Source organism: Terrapene carolina, unplaced genomic scaffold, assembly GCF_002925995.2.
Source record: "Terrapene carolina triunguis isolate 2854851 unplaced genomic scaffold, T_m_triunguis-2.0 Scaffold69, whole genome shotgun sequence".
NCBI classification, from domain to species: domain Eukaryota; kingdom Metazoa; phylum Chordata; order Testudines; family Emydidae; genus Terrapene; species Terrapene triunguis.
Genome location: NW_020664420.1, coordinates 22,041,324 through 22,062,299, shown reverse-complemented (window position 1 = coordinate 22,062,299; position 20,976 = coordinate 22,041,324). Strand labels below are relative to the sequence as shown.

The window sequence follows — 20,976 nt, the reverse complement described above, 5'->3', positions numbered from 1 at the left end:
CCAATCTTCCCTGGAGGAAAATTCCTTCCCGACCCCAAATATGGCGGTCAGTTAAACCCTGAGCATGTGGGCAAGACTCACCAGCCAGCACCCAGGAAAGAATTCTCTGTAGCAACTCAGATCCCACCCCATCTAACATCCTATCACAGACCATTGGGCCTAATTACCTGCTAATAATCAAAGATTAATTAATTGCCAAAATTAGGCTATCCCGTCCATAAACTTATCAAGCTTAGTCTTGAAGCCAGATATGTCTTTTGCCCCCACTACTCCACTTGGAAGGCTGTTCCAGAACTTCACTCCTCTAATGGTTAGAAACCTTCGTCTAATTTCAAGTCTAAACTTCCTAGTGTCCAGTTTATATCCATTTGTTCTTGTGTCCACATTGGTACTAAGCTTAAATAATTCCTCTCCCTCCCTGATGTTTATCCCTCTGATATATTTATAAAGAGGGATATATCTCCCCTCAGCCTTCTTTTGGTTAGGCTGAACAAGCCAAGCTCTTTCAGTCTCCTTTCATAAGACAGGTTTTCCATTCCTCGGATCATCCTAGTAGCCCTTCTCTGTATCTGTTCCAGTTTGAATTCATCCTTCTTAAACATGGGAGACCAGAACTGCACACAGTTTTCCAGATGAGGTCTCACCAGTGCCTTGTATAACGGTACTAACACCTCCTTACCTTTACTGGAAATACCTCGCCTAATGCATCCTAAAACTGTATTAGCTTTTTTAACGGCCATATCACATTGGTAGCTCATAGTCATCCTGTGATCAACCAATACTCCAAGGTCCTTCTCCTCCTCTGTTACTTCCAACTGATGTGTCCCCAATTTATAACCCAAATTCTTGTTATTAATCCCCAAATGCATGACCTTGCACTTTTCACTATTAAATTTCATCCTATTACTATTACTCCAGTTTACAAGGTCATCCAGATCTTCCTGTATGATATCCTGGTCCTTCTCTGTGTTAGCAATACCTCCCAGCTTTGTGTCATCCGCAAACTTTATTAGCACATTCCCACTTTTTGTGCCAAGGTTAGTAATAAAAAGATTAAATAAGATTGGTCCCAAAACCAATCCCTGAGGAACTCCACTAGTAACCTCCTTCCAGCCTGACAGTTCACCTTTTAGTATGACCTGTTGTAGTCTCCCCTTTAACCAGTTCCTTATCCACCTTTCAATTTTCATATTGATCCCCATCTTTTCCAATTTAACTAATAATTCCGCATGTGGAACTGTATCAAATGCCTTACTGAAATCGAGGTAAATTAGATCCACTGCATTTCCTTTGTCTAAAAAATCTGTTACCTTTTCAAAGGAGGAGATCAGGTTGGTTTGGCACGATCTACCTTTTGTAAAACCATGTTGTATTTTGTCCCAGTTACCATTGACCTCAATGTCCTTAACTACTTTCTCCTTCAAAAATTTTTCCAGGACCTTGCATACTACACATGTTAAACTAACAGGCCTATAGTTACTCGGATCACTTTTTTCCCCTTTCTTAAAAATAGGAACTATGTTAGCAATTCTCCAGTCGTACGGTACAGCCCCTGAGTTTACTGATTCATTAAAAATTCTTGCTAATGGGCTTGCAATTTCATGTGCCAGTTCCTTTAATATTCTTGGATGAAGATTATCTGGGCCCTCCGATTTCGTCCCATTAAGCTGTTCGAGTTTGGCTTCTACCTCGGATGTGGTAATATCTACCTCCATATCCTCATTCCCATTTGTCATCCTACCATTATCCCTAAGCTCCTCATTAGCCTCATTAAAGACTAAGGCAAAGTATTTGTTTAGATATTGGGCCATGCCTAGATTATCCTTAACCTCCACTCCATCCTCAGTGTTTAGAGGTCCCACTTCTTCTTTCTTTGTTTTCTTCTTATTTATATGGCTACAGAACCTTTTACTATTGGTTTTAATTCCCTTTGCAAGGTCCAACTCTACATGGCTTTTGGCCTTTCTCACATTATCCCTACATGTTCTGACCTCAATAAGGTAGCTTTCCTTGCTGATCCCTCCCATCTTCCACTCCTTGTAGGCTTTCTGTTTTTTCTTAATCACCTCTCTGAGATGCTTGCTCATCCAGCTTGGTCTACAACTCCTGCCTATGATTTTTTCCCCCTTTCTTGGGATGCAGGCTTCTGATAGTTTCTGCAACGTTGACTTGAAGTAATTCCAGGCCTCCTCCGCCTTTAGATCCACAAGTTCTTCAGTCCAATCCACTTCCCTAACTAATTTCCTTAATTCTTTAAAGTTAGCTCTTTTGAAATCAAAAACCCTAGTCCCAGTGTAGGGATATTAAAGAAGGTACTAACAGTGATTCCCCCAAGTGACAGTGACCCCCTCATCATTTGTCCCCCACACTTTAAAATCCAACAGTTTCACCAAGTACAAAAATCTCTTGGGTCTTCTGTTAAAACTTGTAAGCTACTGTCTGTAGAAACCATTGATTATATCTATCCTGTGAAAGATACTTTATTACTATGTAAAACTTACAAACAAGTTAATTGACTTTGTTCTTGAAGTAATTGATACAATGTAAACAAACACTATAAGCCGTTAAGTGACTTTCACTTCATTCAACGGCTCCTAGGACAGACCCCCACCCTCTGTGATTAAAGGGCCGGGAGTCTCAAATGAATTAGCACACACCCTGAAAGTGGTGGAGACAGTAAATTAAAATATGGTTAAGATATGGAATGTATGCTGATGGATGCTTGATATACATGAATGGTTAGGGAGGTGCCAGCCTAGAAAGGGAGTATCCATCGGCCGAAGAATGTGTCAAGTGGATGACCAGAAAACCCCCGGAGGGTAAACTGGGATCCACCCCATCACCTGGAAGGATGAGAAACACAAACTTTGGACAGGTTGGAGCCACCAGGAATGTGCCCAGGAATGTGTCCAGGAATGTGCCATCTGCTGATTGAGTCAGCAACAGCAGGATAAAACAGCTCCCATAGACCAACATAGGAATTAATTCCTATAAGAATGGACTCTCAAGACTGACGACTTTGAGTCTCTGGTTCTGCTGTCAACCTCCAGGAGCATCAGGTGCATCTGACACAGACTCGGCTCCATCCTCGTGACCAAGATACCTGGCCAGTAACTTGGCATGAGCAACTTCTAGGCTGGTAACTATAACACCTATACAGAACTTGAATGAATGATTGTGTGAATGAATCTATATATATGTGTGTGTATAAGGAATAAGTAGTGATAGGAATAAGTAGTCAAACAACGTTGTTTACTTTTATCTTTTGCTTTACCATTATATTTACAATAAATGTGGCATCTTTGCCTTATCCCTCTTAATAAGATCCTGCCAGCTTTTATTCTATTGGTATAACACCAGATCTATTTTTGTTTATCCTTCCATCTAGTTTGAATTAGCTCATGATCACTCGAACCAATGTTGTCCCCCACAACCGTGTCTTCTATGAGGTCCTCACTGCTCACCAAAACTAAATCTAAAATGGCATCCCCTCTTGTTGGTTCTTCAACTACTTGGTGAAGGAATCCATCAGCTATCGCATCCAGAAAAATCTGAGCCCTATTATTATTACTAGCACTTGTTCTCCAGTCTATATCTGGGAAGTTAAAGTCTCCCATGATCACACAATTCCCATTAGTGTTTACTTCATTAAAAACATTAAAGAGGTCTCTATCCATGTCCAAATTAGATCCCGGTGGTCTGTAGCACACCCCAAGCACTATCTCAGGGGAGGCTCTAGTAGCTTTCTTCCCCAGTGTGATTTTTGCCCAAACAGACTCTGTCTTATCCATTCCATTACTTCTTATTTCTTTACAGTCTACCTCATCATTGATATACAATACTACTCCACCACCTTTGCCTTTATTTCTGTCTTTCCTAAACAGCACATAGCCTTCAATACCTGTACTCCAGTCATGACTGCTATTCCACCATGTTTCTGTTATCCCTATAATATCCGGTTTCACTTCCTGCACCAGTAGCTCTTGTTCCTCCATTTTGTTTCCTAGGCTCCTCGCATTAGTGTATAAACATCTTAATTTTTGCCGTTTGGCTTCACTGACATTTACCCAATTAGGCACAGACATTCTACCACCAGTATCACCTATTAGATTGGTATCCACACTACCCTTCTTCCTTATGTCCATTCTCCTACACACGACTGTATCCTTTCTTGCTTTGTTTTCTTCCCTCTCAATGTTAAATTCCGGCTTGGAGATTCCCTGGACATCTCCCAACCATCTCCCCCAAATTCCTAGTTTAAAGCTCTCTTAAAAGCTAAAAGCTCTCTAGGATGCCAGCCTCCATCCTAGAAGTCTATTTCCCTCCTTACTCAGGTGAAGTCCATCCCGAGAGAACAGTCCTCTGTCCATGAATGCTTCCCAGTGGCCATACATCCCAAAGCCCTCCTTATAGCACCACTGTCTTAGCCATCTGTTGATCGCCATAATCCTGTCACACCTTTGTTGCCCTTCTCTAGGAACAGGCAGAATCCCACTGAAGATCACCTGAGCCTTGATTTCCTTAAGTGTCTTCCCCAGTCTGGCATAGTCTCCCTTGATACGTTCCAGCGAGAATCTAGCTGTATCATTCATTCCCACATGAAGGACAATCAGCGGATTCTTTCCCGCTCCCATTAGGATCCTTTTCAGCCTCAGGCCCACATCCCGTATCTTAGCACCCGGCAGACAGCACACCCTTCTGTTCTCCGGATCAGCTCTAGTTACAGGCCTGTCTATTCTTCTCAGTAAGGAGTCCCCAATCACGTAGACCTGCCTTTTCCTGGTGACAGTGCGATTCTCCGGTCTATCCCGTTCCCTCTGGCTTCAAGTCCTCTCGATTTCTATTGTCCCTTGCAATCCTCCGCAACCCATCCCGTATCCTCCTGGGGCTCATATTTGGTGTTGTCTCCATTGACTCTTTGCCTCTTCCTATAGGACTAGCTGCTCTTCTCTTCTTCCTTGCCCTCTCACCTTCAGTGACCACCTGTTGTGCCCCTTCTTCATCTTCCAATTCTGCAAACCTGTTCCTGAGTTCTATTTCTCCTTCACTGGCCCGTCTTTTCCTCTGCCTGGTTCTCTTAGTCACATGCTTTCACCGTCCACTTTCCTCACCCAGCAGTCTCCCCTCAGAATTCTTTGGTCCTGCTTACATCTGCAAGTCTGAGCTTTTCCCTTCAGCCTCCTCATGTCTTTGCTCCATCATCCGCTCGAACCCCCTTATATAGATAACCATGGTGGTTGATAATAATTTGCACTACCGTTGTGCTGGGCACTGCACATATACACATAATAAAAGACGGTTCCTGCCCTGAGGAGCTTATGATTTAAATAGATAAGATGGACAAAATGTGGGATAAAGGAATGATGAGCATGTTATAAAGGGCAGGTAAGTTGCCTAATTTTTAGTCCTGTGCTTCAGCTACTAAATAATACTGCATATTTGCCATGCTGTCATTTATGTAGTAAACTTCTTAACCTTAAAAGATGAGATGCTGGGCTTGGAGCTAACTTTTCAAAGGAGAGCACAATACCTTTTGCATTCCCAAGACCCTCCTATAAGTATGAACATTTGACAAATGTACCCCTATGTGCCTATTTGCACTTACAATAATCCAGTTTGCACACACATGACTTCATGGGTACAGTAAGCCTGCTGGGGGTGAAGACCATCTTTTTGTTCTGTGTTTGTACAGCACCTCACACAGTGGGGTCTTGGTCCATGACTGGGGCCACGAGGTGCTCCAGTAATACAAATAATAAATAACATTCACTTTATACTCCTTTAAAAATTGACTCAGTAGGTCAAAATTATTCTCTTCTACATCTACATATAGTTCAATAAAGCATGCTGAGCAGTCTTTGGTTGACAGTGGTTTGGAACTGGAACAAAGGGGGTGACACTGCTCAGAACTGTGGTGTAATGACAAATCTGTAAGGTGATTTTCTACTTTCATGAGCACTAACCTCCCTCATGTTATTTGTAGAAAACATATAATGGTGGAGGGATGCTTTGTATTTTTTTTTCAGCAACAGAAATGCCAACAGCAAAAGCATTGTATCATGTGATCATTTAAACAAGCTATCATCTGTGCTAGTGATGTTCTACCCAGCTGAAGTATCTAAAAGCCTGGTAGTGATCATGTGGTACATGGGTAGTGGCTAAGCTGAGAGAGCTGAAATTTAACCATTTAAAATCCTAACATTTTATATTACAATATTTTAGATTTTTTAAAATTACATTTGTATGCAAGCAGGTATACATAATAGAAATATTATATACATGAATAGCAGTCCAGAAGAAAAGGGAAACAAGTATAAGTTTAAACATAGCAAATGTGACACATTGTTCAAAGTTTCAGATGAGAAATGTACGAGAACAGACGTCTCTCTTGAGGGATAATTCAAAGTTGCATCCTCTCTCTAGAATGTGGGCAGCAATTGTAACAGAAATAAATATTACAATAGTAGTTATTTTAACATTCACTGTAGAAAACATGGCTTTTGTTTCATGTTCACCATTTTGTGGTTTGCTTTCAGTGTTTCATTTTGTGACTCTCTTCCTGAAGATGTTCTCTCTCCCCATTTGTTTTCTTAATTTTTTTAAAGAGCTAAAAGCTAAAATATTCATAAGTACTATCTACCCAACATTAAGATAAGTGTTTGATATCAGTGCTGGGTGCAGCATGAGTAAGGCCGGTTGTTTGTCAGATTGTCATGGATGGTCATAGAATCTGAGAATATTGGATGCTAAAAATGAACCTGTGCAGAGTTCATCCATTGCAGAGGCAATAGCAGGGATGAGGAACTGCACAATGTGCAGTCTGAACATATTCAGAAGTGAGGCTGAAGCAGAAATAGCTCACACAATCAGGTAATTCACTTCCAGTGGCATCTCCTGGCATCCTACTTCAAATGTCAAAGTAGCTCCCAGGCCACCATAGATTATTTTTAGAGAATTTGTAGTTATTAACAGTACTTTTAGGAAAAGAAAGGCATTGTCTTTTTTTCCAACACCTCAGCAACATGGACACTTGTACATTGCTAGAACTCATCAGCTTACTCCGAAATATTACCAGTAGGTCCCTTAGGGCCAGATCTAGCCATCATTTATGCACATGAGTAATTCCAGGGAATTTAGGGGGACTTCCTGCAGGAATAAAGTTATTAGAGAACTGTTTGCAGAATTGGGGCCTTTCTCCTTAGAGCTTTTCTATCGTTTGGAATTCTGTCAGGTCACCCAGTCACCCTCTCCTTGCCAATGCTGAATGTTTGGGACACAACAGCCGGCTCTGTAGGGCCAGGAGAGGAAACTGGCCACTGATTAGACCTAGTTCTGAAGGTCAGATAATCCCTTGTGTGCTAGGGGCCCTAGGCTGCCCCTCAGTAAAGTAAGATTTCATAGGAGAGCAGGATCAGGGGAGTTGCTTGGCGGGGGAGGGGGGGCAGGGAGGTGCAGTTCAATGCCCCATGCCCAGTTCTATGCCCCTTTGGCTTCAGCTGTCATCATGTAATGACATCGCCCATGGGGCGGCTCTAACCCCGCGCTGCTTCCACCGCTGACCTGTGTGGTCCCCCTGCCCTGCTCCCGACTTCAGTGCCGGGCCGCGGGCTTGCTCCTGCAGCGCGTCTCAGAGCCCGGGAAGGAGGCTGGGTGCCCCGCGCCCTACCGGCCCTGCCCAGGCTGGTGGGTGCTGGGCTGAGCCCCTTCCCCCCAGCACACACCGCTCAGGGCGCCCCCGATCATCCCCCACCCCCAGCTGCTCGCGCCTCCCCCGCAAGGGTTACAAGCAAGACGTCAAGGGCAGTCAGCGCCGAGCCCCTGCCCCACCCGCTCCCATGTGATTGCAACGCCCGCTGCAGCCGCCTCGCGTTCCCGTCCTGCACTGGCTGGGCAGCCGCAGCTTCCACCCCCGCGTACTCTGCTCGGCCGAGGGCAGCTCCCTGCCGCTCCCCCGGAGTCCGGACTCTCCCGCCCCGCGCGCTGCGAAGCCCGAAGATGGCGGCTTATAAACTCCTCTGCAGGCTGAGCCCCGGCATCTCCCCTCCCGCCGCTCCGGGGGCCCGCAGGGGGAGCGCCCCGGCGCTGCTGGCAGCCCAAGCCAAGGTAAGGGGGGGGGCGCAGAGAGAGTTCCCCCGGTTCGGAGCGAGTCCCGGTTGTGCTGGCTTCCCACAGCACCAGCGCGTCCCGTTGACCGAGCCCTGCAGCGACCTTGTGAATTGCCTTAATCGATGGCCTGTTTCCCCGCTTTGCGTCTCGCTGCATGCCCGCGGGCCCCGCGCCGCCGCCTCCCTGCCCCTGGCTACACTGTAGCTGCTGTCAGATTCGGCTACAAAATGGCACGTTTTGTCTCCGCCCGGCGTGAAAAGGGGATCTGGAGAGTCCTTCAGCACATCCAGACGGCGGCGTGTGGGGTTGACCTTGGGGAGGGAAATAACTAACTTTAAGATCCTGCCCTCTTTATTCTTCATAGCCAGAATTCAGGCCTTCCCGTTTCTTTATCAGAGCCGTTCGTGCGTTAATTGGGTGCCTGCTTTGGTGTGTAATGTACACAATGCAAAACAACGATTTATAAGATCTGCTTTGGAAGATGCAGAGTCCTCCCTCCAGCTAGGTCTCTGTACTGGCTCAGAAAAGAAGGGAAAAACCACGGAGTCATCAGGGTGTTATGATTTGCTGATAATGAGCTAGTTGTTCAGGACTTGCGCTGTTATCTTTGGATAAGACAAGATGTGACTTTTAATACACTTGTGAACAAATTTTTGGAGATTTCCTCAGCCCCAGAATGGCCTCTTCTGCTGCCAGAGGCTTCTTACTAAGCAGTATAGATGAAAACACTAGTCTCTTTATATTGCTAGGTAAAATGTATTAATGGGAAAATGAACTACTTTCACCGTGCCCTTTGGTAGCTTTTAAATTACTCATAAATGGTGTGCCTCACACAACAGGACATGAAGGCTGGGGTCTGGTCTTGGGCTCAGTTAGAAAAGTAAAAGGGCAAGAAAGTTTTCTGGGGCTAGAATTCTAGATCTAGAGCCCATCTCCTGCAAGCTTGAAACTTGGATTTGGAGCTTTGCATGTAGTGACCTTGCAGGATGGGGCCTGTAGTTCATACTTTGAAATCTTTTTTTTCAACATTTGGAATATTGATGAATTTGTAAGATTTATTCATCAATTTAAAATATGCTATTCATTGTATTGCTTCAACATTTTCACAGGTGGGGGTGGTTGACCTATAATCTTACCCCACATGGTTGTGTACAGTGCAAACAACAGATGATGATTCTGTGTAACAAACCGCACTTAACAACTGAAAACATAGTTAATTTCACCTTGACAAGGCTTCCTAAACTAAGGCTTTATATTCACATATTTATATATCTCCTGTTATGTGTGTGTGTGTGTGTGTGTGTGTGTGTGTGTGTGTGTGTGTGTACACCCACCCACCAAACAATATAGGTGAAATGAGAAGCATATTCCCGCTGTACTATTTAGAGCTGCAACCCCATAATTAATTTTAGTGCCAGACATTTTAAAATCAGTACATTGGGTTAAGTGAGTTGCATTTACAATCTGTTATTGGAAGAAATGAACAAATACTGATATTTAACTATGGACATATTTATAAAATACACTGATCTCTGTAAACAAGATTATCTTATGAGACTAGTTTTTTGTCTAAAGAGACACCGAAGTGGAATCAATATTGCATATAAACATCGTAGCATAATATATATGTCATGAACGCCAGGAGAAGCAGAACTGCCAGAGCTGATCGTTTGGAGGTCCAGGAAGGGCACTGGTTCACAAAAAGGTGTTGGAACTCAATCCCCCGTCCCTCCAAACGCTGAAAGACTTTGTGCTATTCAAACTCCAAACTTAGTAGATGCAGTCTCCCTCCTACACAGTTCATGGGATACTTCCCATCATAAAGCTGTAATACAAACTGTTTTGTTCATGCATGCTGATTTCCTTTAATGTTGTTCCAGATTTGTGGCTGCTATTTCTCTACCAGCAGTCATCGCAACACCAAATTCTATACTGATGCTGTGGAAGCAGTAAAAGACATACCTGATGGGGCAACTGTACTTGTTGGTGGTAAGTATTAGTTAACGAGAACGTCTCATCTTCTAAGTAGGACACTCTCAACTTGAATTTTTTAATTGACTAATTTAAAAACGTGGTTAGAACACCTTTTAAATATCATGTACTGAGGAAAATATTTCTTTTTAATATAGCATTTCCTATTCTCCTATTGATGATTACAAGGGCCTTTTCAGTAAGTAAGAAACTGACTGAGTCTTAGCAGAAAAACGGGGGAGGGGGACAGAAAACTCGCCCTCCCCAACTAACCATCAGTAACCGAAAACTTAGATGTTACTTAGGTGTGGAATGTTTTCAGGTGGATGGCCTTTTCAGGTCACTAGTATCCCTTTAAATGGTGAGACAAAAATTTGCAGTTTGGTAAAATTTAATATGGATTTTGGTGAAAAGTGGAAGATGGAAAAATTGGGGGCTGGGGAATGCAGAGCTCTTGCCATCTGTTTGGCACGCATCTTCAAGCACCTCTGCAAGTATCTATATATCAATGAACTGGCTGATGGCACCAATTTAATACCCTATTTCATCTCTGCCCACTCTCCCAATAGAGCTTAACATGTTGATTTATCTCCCAGGCAGAAAGATGAGAAATGCTAGCAGTGGGTGGGGAATGGGTGCTGACTGCCCCTGACATGGGGGAGAGGGAGAATGGGCGAGCTTGGTATGGGGGAGGGAGATGGAAGGCAAACCGAGCCTCTGGCATGAGGTGGAAGGTGGGAATGGGGGCATACACACATGGCATGGGGGAGTGGGGAGGAACACAGAACTCATAGCAAAGGGGAATGGGGAACCCTGTTATGGAAGAAGGAGATAAAGGGGGAATGATGGTGTACACAGATCCCTGATATGGGGGCACACAGAATCGCTGGCAGATGGAGAGATTGGGGGATCCTGTTTGGGGGGGGAATGGAAAAATGAGGGTGCACACAAAGTCTCTGTCATTAGGGAGGGGGGTGGGGAGACTGAAGGAAGTCTCTGAAATAGAGGGGCATGGGAGGGTGGAACACAGAGAGCTTGTGCATGGAATGGAGGAATGCAAGGAGCCCCTTATTTGTGGTCTAAAGAAGCACCATAGAGTGTGGCCCCCTAGTTATATCGTGCTTAATGAATATGGGTAACTTGGGACTCGAGCACCAAAGGCCATGTCTACATTAAAAATTTTGGTTGATGCAAGTTACGTTGGCATAAAGCCATTGCAATTAGTACATCGCTTGTGTGTGTGCACACTTGGCTCCTTGCATCGGCACTGCACATATTCACGGGGAGTGCTTGTGGGTAGGTATCCCAGGGTGCAGCCCATCACCCTCCAGCACACTGTCTTTCATGAAGTTTTGGCAATGCCTGGTAGGGCAGAAATGAGTTGCGATGGGGATGACTGGGAGCATAGGGTTAACTTCCCAGCGTGCAACTCTCCATCCCACAATGGCATCTATGTCCCTTAATTTTCAAGCCTTCTTTAAAATCCCATGAACCCGCATAGTCCTCCTTGCTGTCTGCCATCTCAGTGCAGAACTGTGCAGTCTCCATGCTTCTGTCAGTTGTCATAACCGTTACAAGCAAAGGATGCACAATTTTCCAGTATTTGTAGAGCCATAAGAAGAACCAAATGGGTAGAGGGGAAGATGACAATTCCTTGGAGGACAGATTGCTGTGGGACATAGTGAGAACCAATTGAAGGCTGTTTGTGGCATTCACAGAACAGCTGCAGATGGTGAAGCACCACTCCTGGGCCTAAGAAATGAGCACTGACTGGTGGGATCGCATCATAATTGCATCATAATGCTGGCTTGGGATGACCAGCAGTGGCTGCAGAACTTTCAGATGTGCAAGGCCACATTCCTCGATCTGTGTACTGAGCTCACTCTAGCGCAAGGGACACTGAAATGAGAGCTGCACTGACAGTGGAGAAGCGAGTGTTGATTGCACTGTGGAAACTTGCAATGCCAGATTGCTATTGGTCAGAGGGAAATAATTTTGGAGTTGGAAAATCCAGTGGGGGTGGGGGCTGTTTTATGCAAGCATGCAGGGCTGTTAATTGCCTCCTGCTATGCAGGGCTCTGACTCTCAAAAACATGCAGTACATAGTGAATGGGTTTGCAGCAATAGGGTTCCAAACTGCGGTAGAGCAATAGACAGCATGCATCTCCCTATTTGGCACCAGACCACCTTGCCACTGAGAACATCAACAGAAAGGGCTACTTTTCTATGGTTATGCAAGCATTGGTGGATCACCAGGATGCTTCACCAACATCAGTGTTGACTGGTCAGGGAAGGTGCATGATGTTTGCATGGACACAGCACTGTTCAGAAAGCTGCAAACAGGGACTTATTTTCCCGATAGGTGATTACAATTGGTGGTGATGAAATGACAATAGTGACCCTGGGGAATCCAGCCTATCCTGGCTCCCCACACTTATGAAGCTGTTCGCTGGCCACCTCCACTGTACCAAGGAAAGATTCAATTACAGGCCTAGCAGGTGCAGAATAACAGTTGAATGTACTTTTGGTAGATGCAAGGGATGCTGGTGTTTACTCACAAGAATGGATTTCAGTGGTGGTGGTGGTGGGGGGGATATCCCAATAGTTAAAGCTGCCTGTTGAGTCCTGCGTAATATCTGTAAAGCAAAGTGTGGGGGGGGGGGAATTGCTGCCGGGGTGGAGGTGGAGTGACTGTCTGCTGAGTTTGAACAGCCAGACACAAGAGCTATTAGAAGAGCTCAGCACCGAGCTCAGGGAGGATTTGAAAGAGCACTCTAACAGTTGAGTCTCAGTAATGCATTGTGATGGACTGTGCTCTACCTGGCCCTGCAGTTTCGGGGCCTGTTAGGAATTGTGGGTGCTTGGCACATATCTATGAATATAACATTGCCAATGCACCTGTTCATTCTGTGGTGCTTCCTGTAAATTTGATTATTACACTGTCACTGATCCTATGAGTTGGTCACACTGCACAGTAGCAAGTTATGTAGGTGCTTTCAGAATAAAGATGAATTATTTCCCAAGTAATAAAATTTTATTCAGTAACAAAGTCAGTGCAAAGAAAAATCTCTGCAATTTAAAATCAAATACATTTAAAACTCAATAAATTAATGCACCAGAAGTTAAAAAGGGAAAGAACATTCATATCTATTTTACCTACACATACACTGACCTGTGAATGCCACAGTTGCTGCATGTGAAGCTGTAGCTGTCCATAATGTTCCCGGGTGGAGTGGCAAGGGTTGAGATGCAGCCCCTGATGCCATGTGAAATGTTGAGGGGCTGGTATAGGGAAGTGCTGTAATGGAGTTGACTGTGGACTGCAAAGGGAGGCAAGCCTGTGATATTGAACTTGTAGGCTCACAAGAGTTTGCAGAATCTGTATATGCTGCCCGTGTCTGCTCTTTCCTTCTCCAGGCTGTCTGCACTGTTCACCCTCCAGGTCCTTTGCTCATGGTCTGACGCAGCACTGGCTTGCAGGATCCCATTGAACATATTGTCCTGAATTGTCTTTTCTCCCCTCCTTATCTGGCTCAGGCATTCTGTGCATGTGTGTGTGTGGGGGGGGGGGGGACCCCACAATGTCGCAAAGGCAGAAGCTGCAGATTAAAACACTGAGCTGCCTTTGTCAATATAGTTGCAATGGAAAGTGAAAGTTAAGATTTGGCACTTCCTTCTCTTGCTCCCCTAAAGTTTTAAGCAGGACGTGCTTATTTGCACTTCTGCTTCAGAGTGATTGTACACAGTGCCACTCGCAGCACCAGCCATGGCTCTCCAAGGTGAGAGAAATGAGGAGGGAATTTCTTGGTTGCATGGAACTATGATTAGGGCAATGGCAATGAATACTGGCACCATTTCCACAGGTGGTGATGATTTTTAGCTTGTATCTCACTCCTCAGGGTAATAAAAGCACAGAAAATGCTGCTGCTGCTGGTGTCCTAAAGCTGCCCAGGCCAATATGCTGCTAGCCTGTGTACTGCAAAGGTGCCTGCCAATGTTTATTGCTGACTGGCATGGGAAAGTGTCCTAACACAGAGGAAGAAATAAGGCTGCTATCCCTAGAAATCTTCAGGAGCGGACTGCAGAGTATCTCCATGAAGGTTTCATTGAGACCTCTCAGGAGGATTCAAGGGACATCCCTGTGTTCATAAACAAACTGTTCTCCATGCCTCCTCACCCCAAACTGTACAGGGGAGTGAAAAGCAGATAAACAATTCTACCCCTCTTTATTGTACTGCTACCTCTTCTAGTATGAGTAAATTAATGAAAAATTGGTATCAGTGTCCTGTTAAATTGGGGGTGCCACCAGTATGTCATTGAAATGGGAAATACCATCACATGTTTACCTGAGGTTCCTTCCCCTGCAACGGGCTCACCTGTGCTTGACTGCTGGGACTGACTGAACTGTAGTGGAGTCTCAAATAGGTCCTGGCTTGCAACCGGGGAGTCCAGTTATGCCACGTCCCCCATCCTCCTCCTCGCTGTTCATGCCAGAGGCCTGTGGCTTGGGCTCCTTGGAAGTATCCACAGTGGTGTGCAGGGTGGTGGTGAGGTGTCTGCCAAGTATGGTATGCAGCTCTTTGCAAAAGAGGCAGGTCTGCATCTCAGCACTGGATTGACTGTTGGTCTTCTGATATGCCTGCCACAGTTCTTTGGCTTTCACGCAGCACTGCTGCTGATCACAGTTGCGAACTTTCACGTGGTAAATAAGCACCCCGACTTTCACAATAAACCAAAAATCAAGCTAATCCCATTTCAAAACAAGCCAATCCCTAAAATCCCCAACACTCTGTGACTAGATTTCCCCCCCCCCCCCACGGGTTTGGCATGTCTGCTGCTGATCCCTGTTGTACCTCGTGTCCCACATCCCCTGTGTGATCTGCTTGTAATGTCCATGTTTCTACGGCTGGTCAATAGCTGTGCTTCCACAGCCTTTTCCCACAGGCCCAGGAGAGCCAGAATTTTCTGTCTTCTCCAAACAGGAGCCCATCTGGAGTGTGTAGACCGCATGGTCAACTGGGCAGTTGAACTCAGCAATGGAGAGCTGCTAGGTGTGCTCACCAAGCATGACAGGAAAAGACATTTAAAAAAATTGTGTGGCTTTAAAGGGGAGGGAGGCCTTCCAGTCTCTGACCCCTGGGCAGTGGAGTTAAAATTGTGACGAGAGCAGTCAGTGTCAGGCATTGTGGGACAGCTGCTGGAGGACTGTTAGCGTCAACATAAGTAACCAGTGTTTTTGCTTATGTTGCATCAACCTCAGTACGTCGACTGTGGCTCAGTGCTGCTTGGGGAGCTGGTATTACTGTGTTGCCACAATGGGGCATTTACATCAGTGGGAGACGCATTTAAAAGTAGACATATGCACAACTAGAGTGATGCAAGGCGTCTTGCGTCAACCTAACTTGGTAATGTAGACCAGGCCTGAGTCACTAAGGTGCTTAGGAAAAACTTTTACCCACACACATGCACACACCCACAAAAACTTTGAAATTCCCTAATGGAAAAATGCTGCAAAGACTGATTTAGGTTATATTTCTGCTACAGTACCTTCTACTGGCCAATTGGTAACACTTTATATCTACATTATAAAAGTGTCCTGTATGTCTCCTATTCAGAAGTTAAAATTTTTAATTTTTACTGTGAAATATCAATATGGTTTGTAAACAGAAATCTCTTAAAAAAAAAATCCAGCTATCATGTAATCACATTTTTAAAATGTATCATATGGGCTCTCTTGATAGTTACCACAAATTCATAACAGTAAGGCTGAAGGGAAATACACACTTAGTGCAGAGGTTTTTTTATTTACATGAGGAAGTATTAGTTTTTGTTCCAAACAAAGAACATAATTCTTGTCTTGCAGAGTTTACAATAAAAAAACACATGGGTCCTATACAAGTGTCTAAATACAATGATGGGTAGTTGCCATCTAGCAAATACAGAAGAGCATGTGCTCTTCTTATTTGGAATGTTTTATGGAGTAGCTGGGTTTTTACAAGTTGCTGGTGGGGTTTTTAAGGCAAAAGAGGGGCTGCCCCAGGCCTATGGGGCTGCATGGGGCTTTCTGTGTTCTCACAAAGATGAGAATACAGAAAGAGAGAACTCTGATCACAGTTACTCTAGTTCTACAGATTGGTAGTAGAGATCTGAATTAGAGTCTTCAGAACTGAAGCAGGACTGGATTGAAGTAGGGAGAGTATATCAGAGGAAATGAAGGCAGAGATGTAGCTGGAGGCAAACTATGGGTTGTGCGAAACTGAAGAGAAGAAGCTTAAACTTAATATTGCAGAAGCGGGGAAGCCACAGTAGAAGTCCAGTATGGAGATAAATATAGCCAACATAATGGGAAGGGAAGATGACTTTTGGATGGACTGAAAGGAAAGGAGATTGTACCCTCCCAAACCAACATTCATAGTAATGGCAATAGCGTGATTAAAGTCCTATTCCCTATTCTGAGAAACATTTTCTCCAAGTGTTGAGCTGCTTATTCATCTATAACCAGATTATTCTCTTCTGTGCAGAATGTATATGGCTTTTATCATCTGCTGCACAGATTTATTTCTTACAATGAAATTGTTCCCTCTAGAATGCTTGTTACGTTCTTTGTTTGTATTTGTTTTACATAGGTTTTGGATTGTGTGGAATTCCAGAGAACCTCATAGGAGGCTTACTGAAGACTGGAGTAAAAGGGATAACTGCAGTCAGTAACAATGCAGGGTAGGTGTTCATACACCCTTGGAATATTGTATATAAAGAATTAATAAACCTGCTTACATAAATTATATTTTAACAGAGCTGTGATAAGTCTTCCATTGGAAATGAGGTTATATTTTCCCTAGGAAGAGCCATCCTTGTGACTTGACATTCTATGGCCAAAATTATCCCAAAAGGGTGATGCGAGGTGCATGTGCTTTGAGCTGCCAAGATCTTGTTATGATTTGGACAAATTCCCATGGCTGCTCATTAAGCTATTTTTGGAACAGTTATTTGGGCATGACTATAGAAGTACAGTATACTTCCAAGCTTTGTCATCGAGAGCTGTTGTCACTGCTGTGGCACATGGTGAGTTATTTATTCTATTGAATGCCACCACAAAACCTGGTTATACATATTTCGGCTAAACTGTTTTAAAAGCCATGATTTCAACTCTACTTCCTTTTTTAAGTCGTAGGGAATTTTTGAACACTCCGTTTGTTACTCACATAGTACCTTTGTTACAACAAAAGACTGCAGAAGAGATTCTCCTCAGTGAGTTTTGGGGTATGTCTACACTGCAATAAAAACCTGCAGCACCAAGTCTCAGAGGCCAGGTCAGCTGACTTGGTCTTGGGCTGTGGGTCTAAAAATTGCAGTGTTGACTTTCGGACTGGGGCTGAAGCCTGGGCAATGAGACCCTCCCCCTCACAGTGTATCAGAGCTGGGTTCCAGCCCAAACCCAAACATTAACAATGCAGTTTTGTAGTTCCACAACCTGAGACCCGCAAGCCTGAGCTAGCTGACCCAGGCCAGCTTCAATCATGCTGTGGGTCTCTTATGGCAATGTAGACACCCTTGTGTGTCTTCTAAAGAATTTCTTAACTGTTAAGCATTTTTATGTAAGTGGGAAGAGAGAATGACTCCTGAGTATGGATATTATCCCTCAGCCTTCGCACAATTTATCTTGTGTATTTTTAGAACTCTTTGATGATGATTTCCAGAGCACTTAATAATCTTCGTATATAGAAATAATTTCACCCACTGAAGTGCATCTACTTCTGGGGTGGAACATAATAGCTATTTAACAGTGCATGGCAATACTGTTAGGATAGAGTGTGAAACTGCAGGGAGGATGCTCATAGACTCATAGACTTTAAGGTCAGAAGGGACCAATATGGTCATCTAGTCTGACCTCCCGCATGATGCAGGCCACAAAAGCTGACCCCCCCCACTTTCCCTTAACTCTGCTGTTGAAGTCTCCAGATCGTGATCTAAAGACTTCAAGTTGCAGAGAATCTTCCAGCTTGCTGATGTGCAGAGTATATTTAATTATATTTGAATTTGCCCAGCCCATTGGGGCATACACCCCATCTCCTTTGCAATATCTCATGGGATGGTTAGTAACCAAAAGTGGTGATAACTTTTTTGTTTAATAACTCATCTGATAAAATGGCACTGTCAGCAACTTAGGCCTGGTCTACACGGGGGGAGGGGGGAATCGATCTAAGTTACGCAACTTCAGCTACATGAATAACGTAGCTGAAGTTGACTTACTTAGATCTACTCACCGCGGTGTGTCGACTGCTGCCGCTCCCCCATCGACATTGCCTACGCCTCTCGCGGCAGTCGAGTACAGGAGTCGACAGGAGACTGCTCGGGGGTCGATATCGATCGCTGCCCACCAATCCAGCGGGTAGTATAGACATACCCATAGTAACTCTGAAGAACAATGTTTTGTTATTGACTTAGAGGGAAGAATGTGAAATCATTAATACATCTTCTTGTAGCATTTATGCTTTCTCCTGGGAGTTTTCCCACGACTTGCTGACTTGACCTAAACTTCCTTTTCTTGTGAAATCTGTGATCACAGTCCAAGGTGCTGTGTTTACAGGTCATTATTGTAGTGTAGGCTTGTTTCTTAAATCTCCTGTTTCACCATTTTCCCACCCCCCCCACCTCTTTTTTGGCACAGTGTCGCTTGTAATGTCAAGCAAACCAAGTAATGCCAGCGTGCTATCATTTCTGCAGACTTGTACTTACTTTGTTTCTTCTATACTCTGAATTCACGTCAAGGCAATGACAAAATATTACATTGTTTCAGTAGAACTGGATTAATATTGGTGGTTCTTATGGACCATTTCCTTGGAAAGGAAGTTTGTGGGACCCTATCCACATCTTCCAAGGGAAGGGTGATGATGAATCAGGGACCTTGCATCTTGTTGGTGGGGGGCAGTGAGAGAACATAGGAGTGTAGTTAGAAAAGATGACCTGAAATGTCTTTTCCCCTGCAGGTTGGTTCTTAACATTATTTTACCAGAGGGGGTTAATGTGAGTTAAGAACAGAATGTCATTCTAAGTATATTTTCCGCACCGCAGTGCAGACATTAGCATATTAAAAATAAATAAAAAGCTGTTTGAAAAGTGACTGTCCTCTTCCAGTAAGGTTTCCTGTTATAAAAGGTTCAGAATATTAATGTATAACACTTGAGTTCTCATTTAACAAAATTTTAGCCAGTTTTAAAAAATCTATCATCTGAGTGAAAATACAAGATGAAGTTGGATGCTTCCTTGAGTTAAAATACATAATGAAGCTGGGTGCAACTTGATAGTGTGAAAGACCAGATCCAGGCTTTTACTCTTTAACTTTCTTTCCTCTAATTTTACAAGTGCAGCTTAAACATTAACAAAATTTCTTTTAATCTGCTGCTCTATTGACAGTGTAACTGGATGATAAGATAATGCTGATCCATTCATCATTAAAACACTTTTAGCCTCTACCATTGCCATATTTGAGTGAGATTGTTGAAAGCATGACATCATAAACTGAAAGTACTTTGCTTCACAACAAAACACCTATTAGTATCTGTCTTCACATTTTTACATTTATTCTGACGTAGGTAATTTCAGAATACTGCTGTTCCTTTTTAGCAATGAGTATGAGAATTTGTAAATGTTTAGGAGACACTGTGTAGTTTAGGCTAATTTGACAGAGTCCGTTGCACTTCTGTTTCCTTAGAAAGCTTCCTGCTTCTGATATAAGGTCATTTGGCTCTTGATGGAACCTTTGCAAATATCTTTCCACCCTCCTGTTTAATCCTGTTATGCTTCTCTCCATTGCCCTCTCATCCCGCTCCTCTTCCTTTCCCTTCTTTGAAAGATGCCTCCAGACTGACATTTTATTAACTTTATGTATTCTTTGCTTTTAATGAAAGGTGATATATATTTTTGAGTATAGAGATTGGGTCTGTGTATAAATGTACATACTTCTTGTTGGGTTGAAATCCAACACTTAATGTTCCTTTCATATGTTGTTTGGACCACATCATACCTTCAGTTACACCTGTGCAACTTCACAGATTTGGTTTAGATTGATTTGAATAGAAGGAATTGAGGTAGAATTTGGCTCTGTGGGCCAAATGCCAGTTTCCATGGAATGAAGCAAAGAAAGGGAAAAGAGGCCTGAAACCATTTAAAGGAGAGGAGCGGGATAGCTCTATCATATGCTTCCTCGCTTGCCATTCCCAGATGAGTAGAACATCATCATATAGCTGAATAATTGATTTTTTTTGCTGTGGGGGGGAACTGAGGAGCAGCCATTTTGTTCCATGCCCCCAGGGGAGTTCTAATAAGGAGTTAACTGAGCTCCAAACAACGTTAACTCTCCTTTGTAACTTCTGCTGGTTGGAGTCCTGGAAAGAGCTTGGCTGTCAATGGGAACCCAGGACCATATTCAGCTCCCATTGAAACCAGGCTTTCCACTGACACTAATGGGAGTCAGATAGGGTCCCTAGAGAGCAGTGTGATGGGGCATGCTTTCCTTAGGAATGCCCAGAAATCCATGATGCTGCAGATTCTTGGGCTCTGAATGGTTGGAAGGCTGTGTCTCCGTCCTGTTCTGTAGGGCGACAAACAGCCACTATCCCTGAAGGAAGAATGCAGCTGTAATCCCATAACACTCCTTGCCAAGATCATAAAACATTTTCCCTTTTTCTGTAGGACATGAGCGTGTAACCCTGTGTACTTTCTTTAAATGGGCTGTGTTTGTTTTAGGACAAAGATATAATTGATCAAATTTGAATGACTGCATATTGAAAGACTTGCATTCAGGATGAATTTTAGGCTTGTGATCCTCCACCTATGGTGCATGTTACATCTGAGGAAGGTGAACATTGAAAACAATTATTATTACACATGCACTAGCTT

At 43.8% G+C, this 20,976-nt stretch overlaps 1 protein-coding gene across 1 annotated transcript in view; it reads left to right on the top strand.

Moving 5' to 3' along the window:
• Window positions 1-7,836: 7,836 nt before the first annotated feature.
• The window catches only part of OXCT1 (3-oxoacid CoA-transferase 1), a 126,949-nt gene continuing 113,809 nt past the window's right edge, over window positions 7,837-20,976 (top strand). The window contains exons 1-3 of the mRNA XM_024198963.3: window positions 7,837-8,103; window positions 9,987-10,095; window positions 16,704-16,794. Of these exons, the coding sequence (XP_024054731.2) occupies window positions 7,996-8,103; window positions 9,987-10,095; window positions 16,704-16,794 (308 nt within the window). The 5' untranslated portion in view covers window positions 7,837-7,995. The remainder of the gene's footprint in view (window positions 8,104-9,986; window positions 10,096-16,703; window positions 16,795-20,976) is intronic.